This window comes from Pygoscelis adeliae, unplaced genomic scaffold (assembly GCF_000699105.1).
Source record: "Pygoscelis adeliae isolate BGI_AS28 unplaced genomic scaffold, ASM69910v1 Scaffold243, whole genome shotgun sequence".
Classification (NCBI taxonomy): Eukaryota; Metazoa; Chordata; class Aves; order Sphenisciformes; family Spheniscidae; genus Pygoscelis; species Pygoscelis adeliae.
This window is the reverse complement of record NW_008824363.1, coordinates 252,272-273,864: the sequence shown is the minus strand read 5'-3', so window position 1 is coordinate 273,864 and position 21,593 is coordinate 252,272. Positions and strand designations below refer to the sequence as shown.

At 38.2% G+C, this 21,593-nt stretch overlaps 1 protein-coding gene across 1 annotated transcript in view; it reads right to left on the bottom strand.

Moving 5' to 3' along the window:
* SEL1L3 (sel-1 suppressor of lin-12-like 3 (C. elegans)) overlaps positions 1–21,250 on the bottom strand; it is a 38,489-nt gene extending 17,239 nt beyond the window's left edge. Inside the window, exons 1-14 of the mRNA XM_009319883.1 lie at positions 21,174–21,250; positions 17,645–18,212; positions 16,177–16,303; positions 13,229–13,350; positions 11,697–11,812; positions 8,893–8,948; positions 7,756–7,888; positions 7,021–7,153; positions 6,127–6,273; positions 5,507–5,718; positions 3,757–3,936; positions 2,512–2,631; positions 1,734–1,874; positions 575–637 (exon numbers count right to left, since the gene is read on the bottom strand). Of these exons, the coding sequence (XP_009318158.1) occupies positions 575–637; positions 1,734–1,874; positions 2,512–2,631; positions 3,757–3,936; positions 5,507–5,718; positions 6,127–6,273; positions 7,021–7,153; positions 7,756–7,888; positions 8,893–8,948; positions 11,697–11,812; positions 13,229–13,350; positions 16,177–16,303; positions 17,645–18,143 (2,049 nt within the window). The 5' untranslated portion in view covers positions 18,144–18,212; positions 21,174–21,250. The remainder of the gene's footprint in view (positions 1–574; positions 638–1,733; positions 1,875–2,511; positions 2,632–3,756; positions 3,937–5,506; positions 5,719–6,126; positions 6,274–7,020; positions 7,154–7,755; positions 7,889–8,892; positions 8,949–11,696; positions 11,813–13,228; positions 13,351–16,176; positions 16,304–17,644; positions 18,213–21,173) is intronic.
* Positions 21,251–21,593: the final 343 nt, after the last annotated feature.

Here is a 21,593-nt window from a genome sequence, read left to right as displayed (position 1 = left end):
CAGGAATGCGCCATCCCTCAGTGCAGACTGTGGAAGCACAATCCAGACCTCGGTCTTTACTCTTTTTCATTCACATTACAACTTAAAGATGCTCTAATCTGAAGATGCTATAATCTTAAAGATTATAGCAAAGCCTGCTGGCATGGATTTACAAAGGTGGCAGTTATCTCTACCTGACTCTGGAGAGATCATCATGTCACAAAAGCTCAAGCCTGGTAGGCACTCCTATGAAAAAACATACCTAGTATGGTCTAGAAGAAAATGCTTAGGAACCTGAGGCAAAAACATACTCCTGCATCAACTATTCACTCTGTAAGTCACTTAACTATCATCAAGTTCTAGAAGATGTAAGTAGAGAGAATTCTTTTTCTTCCATAGAAATTTTGGCTGATTTTGAGTAGTCTAGTCTCCCAATATGGGGAAATAAGGCTTTCACCATTCATAGTGAAGACACTGGGAGAAGCAACCAGTATTTACAGAGAATTATGATAATATGCATTTTATATAAGTCAGAGTTCATTATTATTAGCACCTGGTATAGGAATTTTACAATAAAATATTTATTACATTTTACCTTGGCTGCTGCTTTCTTCATCAATTCCAGAGCAAGTTTTGTATTCTTTTTCACACCTTGGCCCTAGGAAATGGATATGTGAAACAATCATTGTTTACAAATACAGAATACAGGCTGATGAAAATTCACATATACACATTCAAAATGCATTTTAACATTGAGACTATTATTTACTAGGTGTTATTCAGCTTTAAACAGCTACAACAAAAAAAGCAGCTTTGTGCTCATCCTTCATTCATAGCTTTTCAAAATCTCAGTGATTCTGCCTAGGAAAAATTATTTCACTAGTCGACCCAAGTGATTTTTGTGGGTAAATAATACCACAGACCTTTAATTTTCAGCAACTAAGGAAGAATGAATAGCATTCAAAGGTGCATAGATTGTTCACGATTTGGCAATGAGTATGAGCTCTCAGCTTTCCTGAAAAAGGATGTCAGAGTGTCTCCAGAGGAAATAACAGACGTTACGCTGAAGATGTCCATATAAATTAATTCCAGAGGGGTCAAACAGATTATTGGTGCTCAAAATTAATGCAAGCAAAACTTAAGCAAGGATTTTGTAGAGAGCAGCCCTCCACTGTCAAAGGAATGAGATGAAGACCTAACAGTTCTTCACTAACATCTCTAACCTTTAGTACTGTTGAATGTCTTATGGGTGACACCACTTAGCTGATACAATTTATTTGACTCAGGTGGGGTTTTATGCCTGAGTTTAGCCTCTGCTGTCTACCGCTTCTAGCGGGGAAAAACTAACTGCATGCAGAGACTATTTAATTCCTACTAAAAAAAAAAATATTCCCAGAGATCTAATAAAGGGCATTCTAAGAAAAGATCGAACTTTCACCTATATCTCTATACCAAGACCTATGTCTACTAGCTGGTTAGATTTTTGAGGTGACAAGCCATTAGGGAAAATTAGGATCCACAATTTAGGTGGTATTTTGATCCTGAATTTGGCTAGGAACAAAGTGACTAAACTGCTTTTAACTTGCTCTTTTTAAAATTTTTGTGCATATCAACATTAGCTTCATAACTGTTGATTGATTTTCAGAGGAAATCTAAACCCACTTGTATACACTCTCACCCTGTGTCACTGCAATTACAAACATCCATGCCATAGGAATGATTTTTCTGAAGTGAAAATATGAAACATGACTTACCTTAAATAATACAATGGCATAATCATATATTAACACTGGATCTTCTGTTTCTATTGCACCCTTTGCATACCATTCTATTGCAGCTTCAGGATTTTTTGCCACTCCTTGTTGGCCCCAAAACAGCATCTGAGCCAATCGTTGCTAAAAGAAAGCAACATAAGCACTGATGTTATAAATGCTAGTACTGAAACTGGAATTGCAGGAGCAGACTTTTGCAGGCTTAAATGGATTTTAAATATGTGAAGAAACTAGTTATGCGTCCTCAACAGTTTGAAAACAATTGGTTATCAGGAATATTCAGGGGGCTTCCCAGTGGTCAAATGTAGTGATATTAAATCTACAGCAGGGTTATTTTTTACAACTGTCAGTACCACAAAAGTCTGGCTTGATTTAAGTGCAGAGGTAAGTGATAAAGGCAGATTTGACGCATGAAAATGGCTCAGTATTACAACATATTGCTGCTGGTCTCAGATCAGCAGCAATAACTGCACCATGTCAAATACAAACCAGGGCAAATGATCAGAGAAGGAGGCTGCTGAGTCTTGACAACTCTTCCCTTTTGCCTTGCATCATTGTTATAGCTTTTTGCATGGTCACTGGATATTATCAGACAGAAACATGAGAAATAGTTCAAGCTCACAAAAAAGAAGGAATTCTGGGTGGAAAGTGAAAACGCCTGTCCACTTCACTCTCCTCCACAACTTTTCTACATAGTCCATAGATGTATGTACATGATGTGGGTATAAAACCAAGACAGGAGAAATGTATTACTTTATACCTGTGCAGCTGCATTTCCTCTTGATGCTTCGTGTTTTAACCACATAAAGACATCACCATTTTCTTTTGTTTGAGCTTTTAGCAGTTCATCATCCATCAGCCTTATAGTTTCAACAAATGCCTGAAGCGTAGGTGAACAGAAAGAAAAAATTATTACACAATGAATTCACACATCTGCCACCAAAATGAAAATGTTGCCCATTTCCTGTTTATCCCTAAAAATTTGTGATCAATTCTGGGTTTTAAAATTCTCACCACCCCTCTGCTGGCCAGTGCATTAAGAACCATCCTTACATCCAGTGTAAAAACCATTTACTGCTTCGTTACGGTACAAAACTGTAAGTCCACTCTACACTGGAAAGGTATGCCAAGACGTCAACAATTGAAAAAAAAAATCCCACCTTTGTAGTTTTAAATGCACTTAATAATGGCAAAGAAGTGCTTTTAAGCCTTTTAAGGTTTTTTAGTTTCTACAGAAATCTCTCTTAAAAGATAAAAAAAAGGCTGGCAGAAAGCTTGCTGAAGACCTGCCCTACAGCACTCTTATCTAGGCGGCTGTCTGCTGATTTTTAGTTCTTCAGCAACCAAAATCTCTCTATTTTTTGTACAATAATCATTCTTTCTGATAACCCAGGATCCTAGTACTGGCCTACCTTGAGTATTCTTTACAGATAAAGTTCTGTTACCTCCTGTTTAGCAGCTCATTCTAAAATCATTTTACTGTAACTTTCTCATCAGATAGCTATTTAACAGCCAAATCTTTTCATCTGATTATAGAAAAGGTATAAGTAGGAAGAGGACAATTTATCTTTTGCATGAACTTCATGATATTCGGCTATTGAAACAGCAGATCAGTTATTAATAAACACATCCAATTATATTAATAATTAAAAATCTGAGTGGCCAAGAATAAGACTTAGACTTTACTGAAAGATAGGCATGTGGACAATTCTGAGGATTTGAGCCTAACTTTGATTTGGTTTCCCCCTTGCTAAGAAATGGAGTAATGATACCTACATATAATTTGGGGGATTTTGTAACAATCATAGAATCATAGGATGGTTTGGGTTGGAAGGGACCTTTAAAGATCATTTAGTCCAACACCCCTGCCATGGGCAGGGACATCAATCAGATGAGCTAATATTTGTAAATCAAGACAAAAATGTTCTGGCCACATAATTAATATTGATATATAAAAAGTCATTTGCACAGAAGACAAATTCAGATACACTTATAACTCTTTTACCTGTTCCCCTTTTATAGTGTGTTGATCCAACGATGTCTTTGTTGCAATATTACTGTAATAAGCATATGACAGCTCCAAATCAAGTGGATAGTTATTAATGCCTTGGTAATGTTTATAGCCAAGATTCATCACAGCAAGTCTCTCATTCCCCTGAGCGCCAACTAAACTATACAGCAGCCCCTGACAAAAATCAACAGACGTAAACAAGAGTGAATCCACTGCACATGTCACAAGTTTAGCACTTTGGTGGAGATTTACAGGGAACAAAGTGTTCATACTGGTAGCTGATATACTAGCTATACCATGTGAACACAGTTGCAGAATCAAGCACAGCCCTGAAGTAGTTAAAATGTCTTCTATATGTATAGAAAGATTTGAAAGAAAAACTAGACTCTCTAAGTACTTTTCAAGTATTGCACTTATTCTGCCACCACTAAGCGTGCGGCAATTTTTTAATGCTACTTTATTATAGTGTTAATTATACTCTGACACTTTTTATACTCAGCAGTGACTTAACTAGTCTCACTGATGTCAACTGGAGTTTTCGCACTGAATTCAGTGGAAACATATGGAAGTTAACAAACAGCACTTGAAAATCTTACCCTAAGGATCTGACAAGACTAGACAGATGGGACTTGTGGCTGACAAGGTTTCAGCACAAAGCTCCCTTGAGATACATGTCAATTGGTGCTAGAAATAGTCTAGGTACCGCACATTTGCCAAAACCATTTTCAGCACTAGTATTATTTTTCACCTGCACAGTAATAAAAACTGTGGTGTCCTATCTGCGCTGGGTATTAAATTATTTCCTACACTATCTGAAGCAGATTCAATAATGAAATTACTTAGCCTCCATAATTAGCACTAGGTATATTCCATAATTAGGGTATAAAAAAGGCTCCTGTCTAAGGTTTCTTGTGTTTGAGAAACTGGAGTGAGCTTGGTCTCAGATTGGCCTCTCAGGGGTTCTTCTGATTTAGTATCCTGTAACCACATTAGGCAGATCTGCTATTCTTTATGAACATTTTATATTACACTATTATATGACAATTAAATATCTGTTGACAATTTCAGTATAGCCCTCTTCCAGTGATTATATATAAACACCTCCCCTTTATTTGACCTTGCAATGGAATCGCATGGAAACATTTCAGTTATTTGCAACCTGCCTAAAAGGTCAGGAGTTCACATGCTCTGCAGTTGCTCAGCTGAAGCATGGTCAGTTTTTTTCCAAAAGAAAACTGTTCTACTTTTGTTACCTCGAATCATTTGACCATAATATACTCAGTGCCACATTTTTGCGTGCTGTAAAATGGGACTTCTTTCCTGACTGTACTCTGCAACCTTTCCACTTTAGGAGATTTGTCTGATGTGAGACTTTTTTCATACCCATCTACAAATGACTGTGGGTGACATGAGGGTTATTACCTCATCCTACCTCCTCAGTGACTGGGAAAAGCAGTATGTTCCATGCTGTTTACTTTACCACCATTTCTAGGTCTTACTAAATGATGATTTTCTTGTTCTGGATGAGCAGGATAAAGATTCCTACCATCAGGACTTCATAAAGACTTCACTGCCGTCAGGCTATTTAGGAGTAGCTGTATTGGGGAATCCCTTCAACCACAGCCTGGATCTGGAGGCCATTTCACATTTTTTAATTCAATTGATCATAAATTCATCCCATTTCTAAATTGCCTTTAAAGGTAATTAATTTCACAGACATAACCAAACATATTAAATATACTACCTTTGTACGATCCACAGACACACCGAGCCCTGTTTCAAATGTAACTGCAAGGAAATAGGAAGCCTTATGGTATCCACAACAACTGGAATCCACCAAGAGAGGGACAGAGGAGCCCATATTGCTGAGGCCATCGGCGCTGGACAGACTCTTTGCAACCTTCTCAAATATCCTCCGGCCAACTTCTAGAACTGTATCACTTCCATCTTCTAACACTAAAAATAAAATGTAGGATGCACAGTTATTGCAAGAGTTAAAATCAGGAATTGATTTCCCCTCCTTAATTTAATGGGACTGAGACAGATTCTGTTATTTCTCATGCTGAATGGTATTCTCAACGCAGACAACGAAAATTCCTAGAGATACAAGGTACTATTGAATAGGAAGGGTGAATAAAAATCCGAAAGACCGTCTCAAAGTAACTAACCACTAAAAAAGTAAGGATATCTCTATTTCCTTCTACATAATAAGCCATCCTTCATTTGCAGCACAACATATAAGACACTCCTTTACTAAGTTAGCTGATAGGAAAAAAAAAAGTGTTCAACTGAAGTCAAAGCATACTAACTTACATGACATATATTGTGGAGTTATTTAAGGACAATAAAATAAAATATGATTACCATCTGGAGCACTGAAATCCATCTCTTGCAACAGTTTGAACAAAGTGTGGTACTTTTCCCTGAGCTCTTTTCCCCACATGAAGGCATCACATTTGGATTTTTCTCCATATTTATGAATCAGCTCCAAATAATAGCTTTCATAGTAACCTAGAGAAAAAAACATATTTAAGACATGAAAGCTGACTTGGCTGGTCTTTAAAACAAGCTTCTGGTAGAAAAAAAGATGTTTCTAGGGTAAACTAAAAATTCATGGACAAGATGAGCACACCCTTAACACAAAGTAGTGCTAAAAACTCATACAGCTAGCACAGGCCACTTACAAATACATAAGATTTCTTCTACTCTCTTCCATACTCTGGTCACAATGCATGCGATCGAATTCTAACTGGAAACATAAGCTAGTTTTCAGCACACATTTAAGCTATGTTCCTCCTCTTTCACTAAAGTGGTTACTTTGGTATAAACCTGTAAATTACTGCACATTAGGCAACTGTGGCAGAGACATTCTAGCAAAAACTACCCATTTTTGGAAAAGGGCTTAAAATACATGTGCCTTCAGGGTCATTTGGGAATAAAACGGAAGAAAGGCAACTGAAGAGCTTACATGTAAGCTTGAAAGTGTTTCTTTGTCTCTTTATGCACCTGTCTTATTAGAGAAGAAATATCAAGAACATGATTTAAGTTTGTATTCCATGGCACAAAAGCCTTTGCAGGGACAAACCCCCAGTTTTAGCTACCAGTAACAAGGTTAAACTCTTCAAATTGCCTTTTTTCTTGTTATGGCTAAATTTAAGTTTACTTTTGACGATCATTATCCAGATTCTGGTAAAAGGAAAGAAAACAGGTCTCCAAAGATGACAGTTTAAAATTCATACCTCATAGATCAACACTTACAATTTCTTTGCACTTTTTCGCCTTGCCTTACAATGTATCTGTACTCATAAACTATTTCTTGAATGTCCATACATCTCTCATAGTACAGTTCAATTTGTTCCACTGTTTCTTTGTCATGAAGAGGGTTAGAAATCTATAAAAAGGCAAATAATAGATAAATGGCATCTACAGTATCTGTTATTGTCTATGCTTGGCTAGAAAGAAGCGTTGTAGGCAAATAATAAAAGGAAACAGATTATTTACTACAATCAGCTTATCTGGCACATCATGTGCCGGACAACCTGATGCTGGCCACAACAGACTATGACTTTAAACAGTCAGCATAATCCAAGAAACCATGGATGAACTTCCAAAATTGACCAAGCCTGTGTGACTTTTCCACCGATTTCAACAAAACCATAAATTAATCAAATGTGTTCAATACTGTATCATCAAAAACTCTGGGAAACAAAGCAATACTGAAAATAAGTCCTTACTTAAATATAGATTTAGGAACATTGCTTTACATACTTATTTCTAGAAGTCTTATCTTTTAGCATTTGAAGTGGTAACTAACATTCCTAGATTTCAACAGAACAGAAAATGATCATATTTTGGTTATATATTCCCAAGTACTATTATGCTTCATAGCAAGTTTATCACTTGGTAAGAGCTTCGTATTAAAAAAAAAAAAAAAAAAAACAGCCATAGCTGGCTGCTAATATTTAAACATTTCCAAATACTGCTTTTGTTTACCTGTTCTGTTTCCAACACATTGAGACGATAGTATTTCACAGGTCCAAAGAACGCTTCAATACCATTTACATATCCACTGCCTCCAACAACAAAGTATCCAGCAGTGTCATCATAATAGAAATCTTCCCTAAAACTTGAGAACATGAAAGAGAAGTAAGCTGGCTATCAAGACGTACTATGAAAGAAAAAAGGAAATGTGTATTTCAGAATTTCCGTAACTGACAGCCAGTATCTTTTTCTTTTCTCGTCTGTTTACTCTCAAAATCTACTTTGCAATTTAGTGTGATAAATTCTGTAGTAAATTTAACAAACCCCTTGTCTACAAACATATTAAACCAGCAGGGTGTTTTGTTTTTCTGACCTGTAGGTATCTTCTGGTGTTTTATGCATCATTACACAACCTCAGAGACTTCAGTTCCACCTCTCCCTTGCACTTTTCTAAAATTGGCATATGAAAATTTAAGTTATCTGTCTCCTAGAGTTACTATCTATAAATCTACAATTTCTGGTTTGTAAACCATAGCAGAGAAGGAACACCACTGAATTCTGCCATGCAATTTACTGTTACATAGTTTCCATATTAAAAGTTTTTTTTTAAATTATTTGCACAAGAAAGAGTCAATCTTAAATTACAGTGAAAGAGAACAATTAAAGATCCATTTTAAAAAATTATTCAGTTGCTTAGAATAAAGGATAGGGCAAGAGCATTTTTGGTAGAAATTTTGCTCTCTACCTAAGCAAAGCAGATACCAATTTCACTGGTGAAATCCTAGCTCTCTCACAGCAACAGCAAAACTTCCCTTGACTTTGGTAAGGCCAAGACTTCATTTGAAGATTGATCCTAATGCCACTGACCTTCCAATCAGTTTTTATGAGGGTTATCAGACTCTAGTACTAGATCACGCAGCATGTTAACTCAACTAGCTCATGGCATTAACAAAATTATTCAGCTCACGCTCAACGAGCACGTTACAACAGTAATGCAAACTGTTTTTGAAAGCATAGAGTGGAAAAAGACCACAGACACTTTGAAAATCATTTGGAATCTCAGTTACAAACTTGTGCTCTCCTTCTCCCATTTTCCATATCTGAACACATACACACATATTACTCAGCAAAGGGGAAAACGCTGCTTACGTAAAAGACTGATGATGATGTCTTTTCAAATTCTTCCCAACACTGCTTACTTCTATCTAAAAGAACACAAAATATTAATTATAATAAATGAAATATTACAAGGTACATTTACTAACCCATTTGAACTCATAGTTCAGAAGATTACAGCTGCAGCTTGTTGCATCTCGTCTGCACTGAAGAGGATGGTGTCACATATCTGCCATATGTCAGAAGAGTTTAATGTAAAACATTGGCACTAGTCTGTCCTGGGCAACCATGAGCAACGAAAAATAGCAAAAATAGCACAGATGTTGCCTACTTCAGCTATTTCATTCCTGTATTCAGTTACAAGACATCTGTACTATGCTGAAGCTTTTATTCTTCCAAAGTGTGAAAGGCTGTTTTGCTTTTGTATAGCAGAGATGCTAAATGAAGAGAATATTGATCTCCTTGAGAAATTGTAGCTTACAGGTGAAGAATGGCCATAAAGCTAATGTAACAGGCCATGATTTAAAAAAATATGGGTTCAACTCCTACTTCTACAGGAGATGTACTTTCAGTAGATTTTCAGTGCCAGAATGGTTAAAGGAATTCAGATGCCCGAGAAGGAAGACAAGATAAGATTTTCATACATGTTGGTATTGTAAAACGTTACCTAAGGACCCATGAAACAACCCTGCAAAATTTTCAAGTGCCTAGGTATTTTTAGGGATTCATCTGCATCTTCAGATGCTCTTAAAATCTGGCTCTTAATTTCTCGATGACTCAGTTTCCCAACCTTCCCTAATTTTGTCTCAGATCATGCTGGACTAAACATATCTAAATCAATGGAATTGAAATAATCATAGAATCATTTAGGTTGGAAAAGACCTTTAAGATCATAGAGTCCAATCGTAAACTTAACACTGCCAAGTCCACCACTAAACCATGTCCCGAAGCACCACATCTACACGTCTTTTAAATACCTCCAGGGATGGTGACTCAACCATTTCCCTGGCCAGCCTCTTCCAATGCTTGACAACCCTTTTGGTGATGATATTTTTCTTAATATCCAATCTAAACCTCCCTTGGCGCAACTTGTGGATGTTTCCTCTCGTCCTATCACTTGCTACTTGGGAGAAGAGACCAACCCCCACCTCACTACAGCCTCCTTTCAGGTAGTTGTAGAGAGCGATAAGGTCTCCCCTCAGCCTCCTTTTTTTCCAGACTAAACAACCCCAGTTCCCTCAGCCGCTCCTCATAAGACTTGTTCTCCAGACCCCTCACCAGCTTCGTTGCTCTTCGTTGGACACAAAGTGCCTAAATAAGGAGATTCTTCTGTACCTTTTGAGGATTGTAGCATTTAAAAACTTACTACAGAAAGACATGTCAGTAAGATGGAACTGCACCACAGCCTTTCCATTCCAGAGAATGGCTCTAAGTACTGAAATGTTTTTAAGTTTGGTCCTGCTTCCTCTTTTTTCCACAATAGTGCTCACTAAACTCTTCATGGCTCCCTTATTTTGTCCAAAAGTCGAAATTTATTGACCACAGGTTTTATCTCACACCTGAATAAATTCACTCTGCTCTCCGATGGAAGAATATTTTTTCTTAATCTAATCGTACAAGCAATCCTCAGATTTCCACCAAGTCAAGACTAATATACCCTGTATCAATATTGACATTAACTTTCACATTTGCACCTGAAGTTGAGCTTCAAAATCCATAGGCTCGTCCCTTTCCCATGAACTTAAATTATAACTACGGTTAAACAAGCAGAAAAAGACAGTTCTGATTCTATGAACCACTTTTTTTTCACTTTTCCTTTTAACAATATATTCAAAAGCATATTTTATTAAAAGTAAATACATGTTTCTACCTGATTTTCTTGCAAGACAATCAATCTGCTCACCACTTACATACTTAAAAAAAGGTGGGGTGCAAAAGGAACAGCAGTAGTTTAGCCTGTACACTGCTCTCTCAGTACAGCATTGTTTCAGCTTTATCAGTCATTTACCTCATACTTTAAATTTGCTTAGTTGTTCTTGCCATTAATTAGCAATTATTTTTACAATTCAGAATGTAATCTATTCAACCATTTTCAAGGAGAAAGAAGTTGAGAAATAGAAGACTAAGGTTTCTGATTATTTTCACACCCTAATATCTTAATAGCTGGAGGTTCAGACAAGAACTTGGGCAGGAAGCCTGCGTTTTCAGAGCTGCTTTTGGAAGGTTTTGTGAAAAAACAATTGTGATTTGTTAAAATGTAAATTATGTACTTTATCTACTACAGAGGGATACTGCAGTATTTTTTGGTCTCTTAATGGTAGTCAATCCTATGTCACTTTGTCAAATATGCAAAACTTGGAAACTGCACATACCTCCTGTTAGCCAACACATCTAGGCAAGAGGCATGCTACTGTACAGAAGCCCAGACACTTAAATTTTCATATCAGAATAGTAAAAACGCCTAAGCCTCCAAATGCAAAGTCTCTCAGAGCTATTCACACCATGTAACTTAAAGTATCTAGATAAGGTATCTAAGCCAGGAGTCCTGGTTGCCTGTACAGTCAATAAGGTCTCTGGAGAGCAACCCTGCGTGAAGAGAGCCACTGAATACACAGTAATTCTAGGCTCTTATCTTAAGCATTTACGTTGATTTCCCAAAGTCGGATGGTCTGAACATCCCCAGACAACTTCCAGTTTTAGATTTTTCATTCTTTTGCTATGTGAGCATGTACAAATTACAGTATTTCTCTCAGCCTCAGCTATTAAGGGGTTTGTCAGAGGCATAATCAAATTAGACGTTTCTCAGCCTTGATCCTGTAATTCAGTAGCACGCATACCTGTCCACCCTTAAAAGAGAGATCCAGTCGAAACCACTGCTTTAGAGGAAGGCTGAAGCTAGTTTTCACTGCAAGGTCATCTCCTCTCATGAGGTGCATCTGAATATGCACGTAACCTGACAGAGCAACAAAGGAAGAAAAAGGAAATAAACACCACGGAAATACCAACATTAAGAATGGGCTTCCTACTGTATTTTTCACAGTGATTCTGTCTTCTTCATCCTCTTCATCACCAACAGAGATCTGGGCACTTGCCAAGCCATACATCAGCTTTCACAGAATCCCAGGGAAACGTGCTCCACATTTCAGTTACACATCTCGGATGCTAATGCCCAGGCTCCCACATGAAACCACAGACTCAAAACCAACTGCTGAGGGATAAACACACTAAACATAAGGCAAACAGGGAGCGTGTCACAGTTGATCTCAAACACCAGAAAGCAGACATGACTTGCAGCAAACAGCAGAGGGGAACAACAGACAATGGTATCTACTCACCACCCAACTGCTAGCACGTGAAAGTGCAATGACCAAGTACAAGATGACTCTACCCTCCACTGCTTGGACCTACAGAAGCTAGACTCATGGTCTGAGCTCTTAAGACCAGAAGAGACTATTGTGATAATCTAGTGTAACACTGAGAATAAAACTGGCCCTAAAACCTCTCCAAGCAAACCTTCTATCAAGCCAATAACTTCCAGCTGAGCTGCCATTTTTGTTTGTTCTTCAAAGAAAAGCATCCAGTTTATAAAGTATAGATTAATTATCTAGATTGGTTACAAGACAGAGAAAATAGAAATAGCAAAAATAACAGATAGGAAAAGATTAGTCGTGAAACTTGCAAAGGGGAAAAAATGTAATGTCTTACGAGAAAGCCAGGTGTGCACTTTTAAAACTCTGAGCACTTATTTCCTCTGTGAGCCTGCCAGCCAGCCCCCAGCTGCTGAATTTCATTCTCTATCAGAGGCTGAAGAGCCGTCTTCTGGCAGGAATGTTCCTCTACTGCAAGTGTTGCTAGACTAAGACAGTGCTACCTCTTAACTTTTTTTTGGATCAGGGAAATAGACTGTGCTTCTTGAACATTGCAATATAGGCAAGACCTTGAATCATTTGGACTTTTTCTGAGGCTATTTCAAATTTTCAAAAATTTTCATGTGTTATGTATATAAGAACTGAGAACAATATTAAAATAATACTTCAATAACAATAATAATAATAATAAAGGTTGTTCATTGAGATAAGACTGTTTAATCCCAGTCTATGTTCCTGACCTGTAAGATTCAGTCTATTCTCCTGATAAAGCAGACATTTTCTGAAGTTAGCCAAGACTAGATGCTATGCAACTACTTCTCAGTTTTACCCTATTAATTTAGTAGCTACTTTCCTATTGAGACACTATAGTCAAAAAGAAGCATTTTGCAAGGGATCAGTTTAACAAAATAGGTCTGATAATCTATTTATGTTATTCCTAGGCACAGATCTATAAAGGCTATATTAGACCCCTTCTGAAGGCCATTAATAATATCCCTTACCTTCCTCATTTAGAAATACAGCAGGAGTACTATACATTTCTTTCAGATCAATAAAATAGAGTATACCACACAGATCCTTTTCACAGTGATGGAGTAAGTATAGCCAGACTGAAACGGTGAACCTGCATGAGCAAAAATAAACAAAAAATCCACTCCTGATGAGAAATCTCCCTGTATAATTTGAAAAGCATGCATTTCACTTTAATTTAGCAAACCTGTTTCACACATGTAATCTTCAGAACAGAACACAACCTCTGCAGTGAAAACCTTCAGAGCAACAGTACTTAGGACTCTTGGATCTGTGATCTCCTTTTAACCGCGCACTTTTGTGGTAAGAACATGAGAGGAGAATAAGGGAGTGTTATTTGGATCAATTCCAGAATGGTGGGTCAGAGTTACTGCCGGATCCCACATCAATAGGGAACTGAAAACACGACTGAGACAACTTGGAGCCAACCTCCTGCATGCAGGCTACAGTACAAAATCCCCAAATGCATGGTCTTGTAATCTTGATTGTGGAAGCCAGTAAAAACCAAGCTGTGTCTTCTATAGTAAATGCCAACTGTGAAAATGTGCTTGGGAGAAGCAGTTAAAAATGAATCCAGCCTCTGGATAATACAGGTAGGTATGAATAGCTGTCACAGAGCTATCACAGGATAAATAAAGGTGGAGCCTGTGCAAACTATGGAGCAGTGCAAAATAAAAAAATGAAGACCCAACAATGCTATCTACTTAGAAATTTCTGTACAAAGCTGGCTGAGGCAGTAAAAGCAGAATTTATACCACACTATCTAATTTAAAGGAGTTCCTCTGTGCCAGATTAAATCTGCTTCAGTGCTCTTAACAGAAACTTGACCACTTATTTCCATAACATTTCCACAGCAGTTAGGCCAATGCTGAATGCCTTTGAAAACCGTACCTCCAATGTACAACCCAGCAAAGCATTACAATTATCATCATCGCTGATAAAGTTCTCTTTTCTTAGTGACTTTTAGAAAGAGATATTATTCATTTTTTGTATTTCTATAATTAAGAAAAAAATATTTGTTTTTAATACTTTAGAATTGGGTCAGCTTGCCTTGCTTCTCTCTCAAAAAGTTGCTGAACATAGAGTACCTTGTATCTTTTCCTAAACGAAACCAATACAGATCTGAAAGCCTAACACCTGCTCTCCTGCTTAAAAAAAAAATGCAAAGGTAGTGAAGTTTTTTCCAATAGAGTCTACACCTTAAATAGCTAATAACACCATATCCTCCAGAGATGGTACATGGGTGAGGTAGAAGGGTTTGTAAATCACAGTCACTTGTATATTGATTGTTATGGCCTACAGGCAAACACTGTGCTTCCAGAAGTACTGCTTATGCTTATATATCGCTCTTTCCATCTTTCATCTCTGGCAATACAGCAAACTTAAACGCCGCAGTCTCCATTTAATCCTTGATTGCCAGTCTGAGCACACAACTGTTCCAGACAAATTTCTTGGGACAGTTGGGACAATGCCGACTCATTTCACATCCCCCATTGCTGCAGAATGTCATACAGTGTTGAGTAGTCCCTTACAGTCCCAGCCTATCCTTGCTGCAGGCTGTCCACTGGTAGCTACCTCAAATGACAGTTGTCTATCTCCAGTCCTCTTTCTTTACAAATCCCTGACTGAAGTCAAACGAGTAACTTCATTTAGATCTACCTGCTTCTGTTGGCCTTTTGGTGCAGCGGGGAACCACCGTTCACACACAGAGAGCTGAAGGAAAACTCTCTTCCTCCTCTTAACAGCTACCACAACACACAGGCAATGCTTTATGTTAACACTGGAGACACCACCCGAAGGCAAGAGAGGGTGGAACTGTGTGGAGCAGGTAAAGAGCTGCATGAAATCATGCCATACATTCTCAACCAGAGCTTGAGCTCTGGTTCTCAGTGCCAGAAGCAGAATGCAACTGTGCTGGTGAGCAAAGGGCAGCAGGCTGTGCAAACCAGGCTGTCACCCATCCTGAAGAAGCCAGGAGCTAAAAATTGCTCTGTACTTATGACTTCTGAGATATAGTTTCAGGGCTAGTAATTTGTATGCAACCTGCGCTATCTGGCAAGTCTTCTTTGGCGCTCTTCTTGTGGTCACAGGCCAAACACCAACCAGCAGGCAAGTTCCAGTTCCTGTGATCATTTCCTATTTCTGTAATAATGTTGCCAGGGTAACAGCATCTGGTGGAAGGGAGATATATTTATATACCTCTATATATACTTTTTCCTCTGAAGTTGCAAAATATGACTGAAGAGTTGTGACAGTTTTGGGAAGGAGGAGAAGAGCAGAGAAAGATCATCTTCCCAGAGTGATTCCTCTGTAACTGAACAGCGTGCAGGGGCTAAGGGGTTTTACTCCTGTCCAACTAGGAGAGTTTACACAGGGATGATGGAAAGAAATAGTGTAAGCTCAAGCTGGAAGACTTATCTAGGCAGGGGACTCTATCACTAGGGGCTCGTCAGCTGCAAAATAGAGTGTGAACTCATAGTGAAAAAGCTGCTCCACACTGCTTGCCCTTGCAAGAAACCCTACTCTGCACTTGGGCTGCAAATGATGTTTGAAATGAAGATCTCTTTGTAATGCGGAAAACCCCAGGCTAGCTAGTCATGAGACGGCAGTCTGATCGTGACAGCACGTAACAGCTAACTTACCCTCCTAACTGTACCTAACCAGCTCAGTTACACCTACTATTGGTATCTCTTACACAGCACTGCACTAACACGTACTGTATCTTTCTGAGGCTCAGCTTAATCCTGTCCAAAACTGAAGTCAGAGAACAGAAGGAATTGATAACTAGTTTCCTTTTGAGCCTTTTCTCAAATTAGTAGGCAGTATTCCTTTAATTTGTGGTATAGCCTAAGAGTTTAAGTACATTCTATAGCCTTCAATAATCAATTACAGCCCACTTCAATTATTTGCCTATACTTACATGGGATAATCAATCTGATGTTGTCTGACTGTCTCAAGTTCTCTGTTTTCAAATTGTTCAAATTTCTTCACGATTCCTGTTTTCTCCCCACTGGAAGCATATATAAAGTTGAGAATCTGGACACCATCTGCAAAATACAATCTTTCTTAATCTGCCAGACAACAAGCATTGATAACTAATTAATCAGCTCACATTCATATAGTCAAATATTTGAATCACACAACAGATTAAAAATTAACACAAACCTTCAGTAAGTCCTTAAACACAAGTTCACTTGTTGTTATTAAATTACATTATTATATTACATAAATTAAATTATTAACATTTAATTAATTACAATCTTGGACCAAATAACCCACGGAAAGTGAAATGGAGTCCATTTCCAGCTGGTATTAGAAGCAGGGAAAGAACAGACTCATTTAAATCTAAGATACTTAAAGAACCAGTTACTTAAAGGAAGAAATCTTCATTTATGTTATTTGCTTAAATCGCATCCTATCTTTGGTTATGCCTACATGACATTACTCCACAGCTCTTGGACTTGCTTTCCATTTTCAGCTCTCCAGTTTATACTCTATGTATGGATAGATACCGATTCTGTTCTTAACTGATATGCTTAATCCTGTAATAAATCTGATAAAGCTGCCCCTGCTAAGAAACAGGAAAAAGATCTTCAAGGCCATGACATATCATCAGCTTTCCTAGAAAAAAAACAAAAACAACAAAAAACAACCCAAAAAACCAAACCCCAAGCAATTTGTTACAAGCTTATTTTAAAAAATAAATTTAAATAAAATGTTATTTCCTCCTATTTCTCGTTACACTGATTTCATCTATAATGTAATTAGATAATACATGAGATGTTTCACACTGTTGTTAGAGATCACATGCTGTCTCCAACAAGTAGTTCAGAAAGCCCCTGAAGGCAGCAACATCATTGCTTCCCTGTTCGTCTTCAGAGAATTTACATGCCAATGCAGTGAAAATAAATGACACAAATACCATTATGGGATTTTCTAGGAGAGAACCGTTTAGAAGCAAATAACCTTTTTCCTTTCAGGTTCTGCTTTGAATGTATATTGAGGCCAAAAAGAATTGTCAGCAGGTGTAAAGCTACTGATTGGCAGACAGAAAAAAAAATCAGAACTCTGAGAAAATCCAGAAAGCAGAGTTGTGCGTTTCAGTAATTTCTACAGTTGGCAAGACACTTTTTTTTTTATTTAAAACTATTAATTTTTAAAACAAAAGTGGTTGTCCATAATGGTTTTGGGCAAAAAAAAAAAGAAGTACTATAAAGTTTATTGCACTATAAAGACTTAAAAATATGTTTCTGATTTACTCTTTGCCAAGTAAATCATTCTACATAACATCTACTATTTACTACAAGTATGCATTTTTTAACAGCTTATCAAAGATGTTATTTGGGTCCCCTTAGTTTCCTTGGAGAAAAAAGTGACATTACACCTACCACTTTCATGAGGGCACTGAGGTATCCTGTTAGCCTGGAGCATCCACAAATAGTCAGCACCCCACTGAAGACAAACTTTGTGGTCCTTAAATGGGCGTTTAAAAGGTGGAACTGCTTCTAAAAAAGTGTAATTCTTAGCAACTGCATTCTGGTAGTCTTCATTCTGCTCAACATCATAGCTGCTAACTGATTTGTGACTAATCCATGCATACAATATCACACTGTGCACTATTATTGAGTTTCTGATGATATAATCATCTCTGTAAACCATGATGCTCGGAAATTTCAAATGTACTTGTCGAGTTCTGCTAACGTAAAGGTTTTTCTCATCCTTCCATCTCCTTCTATACACTGGTACACCAGTCCTGAATTCGGAGGAAGCTACTGCTTCCAAGTTGACGATACAAGGCTTAGAACATAAATACTGAACTGAAACCTCAGAATTGTTAAGAACTTTCTTTTCTAAAATGTTTAAATGAACAAAGTCCACGTAATCCATGTTTTGTTCAAACTGTGGAGTAACAGCTGTTGTCCGTACTGTCTCCTTTCCAAAGGATGGCACAAAATTCTGGAAAAAAAACCAAAACACAAAACACATTAACCAGAGAATCTAAGTTTACGTGATTACTAATATACTCACAGCAGTAACAGAACACTGCACAAGCAGAAGGTTTATATACCATACTCGAACTCCAAAATACCAGGATTCTTTCACACAGCAAGTAGATGTGTATTACTGAAGGGCTACCATCAAGGTTTTAATGGTAACAACTCCCCTACATCAAGTTCTCAAAGTTACATATGCGTCTACAAACAAACTGTATTTACAGGGCGTATCCTTCGGCCCTTCCGCAAGTGGAATCTGGTCTAAGATACTGACTTACGCATCACGCTATTTACACATGCTCCTAGGACCAGGCCTAAAGAATATATACTAAAATGTACTGGCATTTATTCATCGTATTGTTGTTCACTTGTGCTGGCATAGCCTGATGTTTCTGTATCTTTTTAAAGTTAGCTAGTTTTGCTACCTCTTATGCAGGTACCTGAAGAGCAGAGTAACAACTAAGGCAGCTCACAGTGGTTTCCTGAGAATGAATTCATGTTCATAAAATGTGTAGGAGCTTATTACAGAAACGTTCCTGTCCTGAAGACGGACTTACAAATCTGAGCAGCAAGACCAGCAGGCAGCATTTGCTCCGTCTTTGCTCTCTATAGCTATGTACATTATATTTTGAGAGTGAGTGCTTGGACCTACACCAGGATTATCCTCCATGCTGAAGTTCTTGTCTCTAAGGCTTCAAACAGCTTTTTTTCTTTCTGCTCTGCAGTCAGCGTCCGGCTTGATGCACTGCCAAGGATACTGAGGATTACTCAGCTCAGAGGGCCAGCCACCAGCACGGCACTTCTGCCACGTCCCCGGATCTGTCTAAAATATTCAGAATTGTCACTCAGGGACAATTAACAACCAGGGAAGCTGGTTGTTAAGATTGCTTAGATTGAGAAGATCTGTTTTGGGTGACTTTTAACTTTGCTAAGCTTAAACAAATTGAACTGAAATTTATCTTGGATATCGACCTTGGACTGATGGCTTTTTCACTGTGATTCTCAAAATATTTAAAAGCTCCGGCCAAGTCATTAGTACATTTCTAATTACCGGAATTATGTGTTGTTCACCTGGAGGACAAGACCTTGCCCACGATCCAATATGGGGATCAGTAAAAGTCCCTAATGATAAACTATTTTGCTTTTTATTTCTTAAGGATATGTTGACACTCCTTGAGAGCTACACTGAAGAAACATCCAGCCAGCAAAACCTGTGAAGGTGTAAATATTAGGAAATTCAGAACTAAGTTTACCTATACTACTTCCTTGTCCCTATAGATGAGGATTTTGGATTTAACTATGTGATCAAATGCTATTTTTCCCCCAGATCCCTGCCTCCTTAAAGGCACAAAAGAGCTCTAGGGTTTCAAGTGGAACACAACTGTGCATAGAGGAGACTATTTACCCCAAGACCTTGACTTTATTTAAGGCAGAAGCTGGAAGACTTAACTGAATGAGGGAACTTCTGGATGAGAAAGCTGGATATCATGGCTAGCAGCTGGGTAACTCTAGATAACTAGATTTATTTAGCGTTCCTAGGTCTTTCTGAACTTGTCACTTTTCACAAGAACAACCAAGTACTTTTTATCTTCTTGTGCCTGACAAGAGACACTGGAAGCCAGATATGCAGTGATACTGAACACTCATACATATGTGTGTGAGTACCAAGATATACACTTTGAACAAATAAAATGCTATAAAACTGCAAAACACTCCACAATGTCAGTATCTAGGCTTTCTACAATAGGTAGTCTCTTCAGAGTGACAGCCTTCCTCCCTGCCTTGTTTCCCATTCTGTAAAATGGGTATTGTAAAAATGACGTGTAATGAAGGGTTAAGAAAGGAACAGCAATAGGAGGCTGATGTCCATTGGAAAAGTTACCACCATATCATGTAATAACACATGTGCACAAATACGGATATAAAAATTGATGAGAGAACCTTAATTTTAATACTAATTTGAATAACTGTCAGAGCCTGACTTGACAAAGATACTGTTCTTTTATGTTTCCTACATAATTCTTCTTTGGTCATAGATACCTCTAAAAGCATTAAAAGCACATAGCAGCAACCACAAATTATTCTAAACCTCTTCTACTTGATGGTTATCATTCATATTTCTTACATATTTTTTTATCTCACAATAAGGAGTACTTGTAAGCAGCTTAATCCTTGTGATATGGGGGCTGTGTCATGAGGAAGGTGGTAATATATTATTAAAGTAATGCCATGTGGTTATCACAAAATGCACAAGTCTACCAGGTAGACGCTACAAAGCACTGTGGTGGTACCACTCTGTTACCACTTGGTTGCCTCTGCATGGTGCTCCCCAGCGCACTGCATAGCATGTGTATTATCTAAATGTTCCTACTTGGTGAGGAACCCCAGCTCTTCCCTCCCCATGATCTCAGACAAGGCAGAGTTAATTGTGCATAATCTCCGACTACAGGGAGCGAGGATGAAAGGATTACACAATGAGTGTGATTATCAGATTTAAATATAAAAGTTTCCCAGCACAGTAAAGAGGCCAGCTATGCTGGATTCAAAACGTTACCATAAACTAGGCAGAGTTCCACAAGGAGGACATAGAGGCTTTGTTGTGCGGGGCAGCTTAGCCCACAAAAGCTGTAGAAGTTTTTGTCTTGATCTTTTTCTTAAAACCTGCTGAATCTGAAGGAGTTAACCCAAGTCATCCCGTCAGACATGGGATAAAAATCACTGCGGGAGGCAATCACAACAACTGGTAGGAAAGTGAAAATTTTCAGTAGTGTAATATTACAGAAATGACAAGAAACCATTCTTTCACTCACTGGAATAAGATCTCAGCAGGACCTTCCCTGAGTTCACCCCTGCAGAAATTCCACATAACCCTATGAAACTGCACTTGTTTGCACAAAGTCTGAAGATAACCGTAGCCCTTTACCTGTGAGTGCCTGCCACGTCATGCTAGATTTTAAGATCTGCGAAAAGGAGACATGCCAAAAAGGGTGTTGATCTGCTCCCAGTCAGCATCAATATTGTACAGGCATACAAAGACTTTAACCGGAGTTTGTGTTTAGCAGCATAAAAGAGGAAAAAGTAGTTTAGTAGATGCCCCTGAAATGCAGTTGTTTCCGTAAGCCGGTGCAACACCATACTCACACGTGCATCTGTAAGTAGATGTCAAAGGCATCCCCCTTCTTTCAAACCCAGAAATTCAACGTCACCTAGGACGGAAAGCTTTTTAACACTTTTCATTTAACGACCTGACGTTCCCTAGCTCGATAAGGCAGCGTAACCCTGGGGGCTGGAGAGGGGGGAGCCGGGCCAGGCTGGACAACGGCCGGGCTGGCTCCGAGAAGCG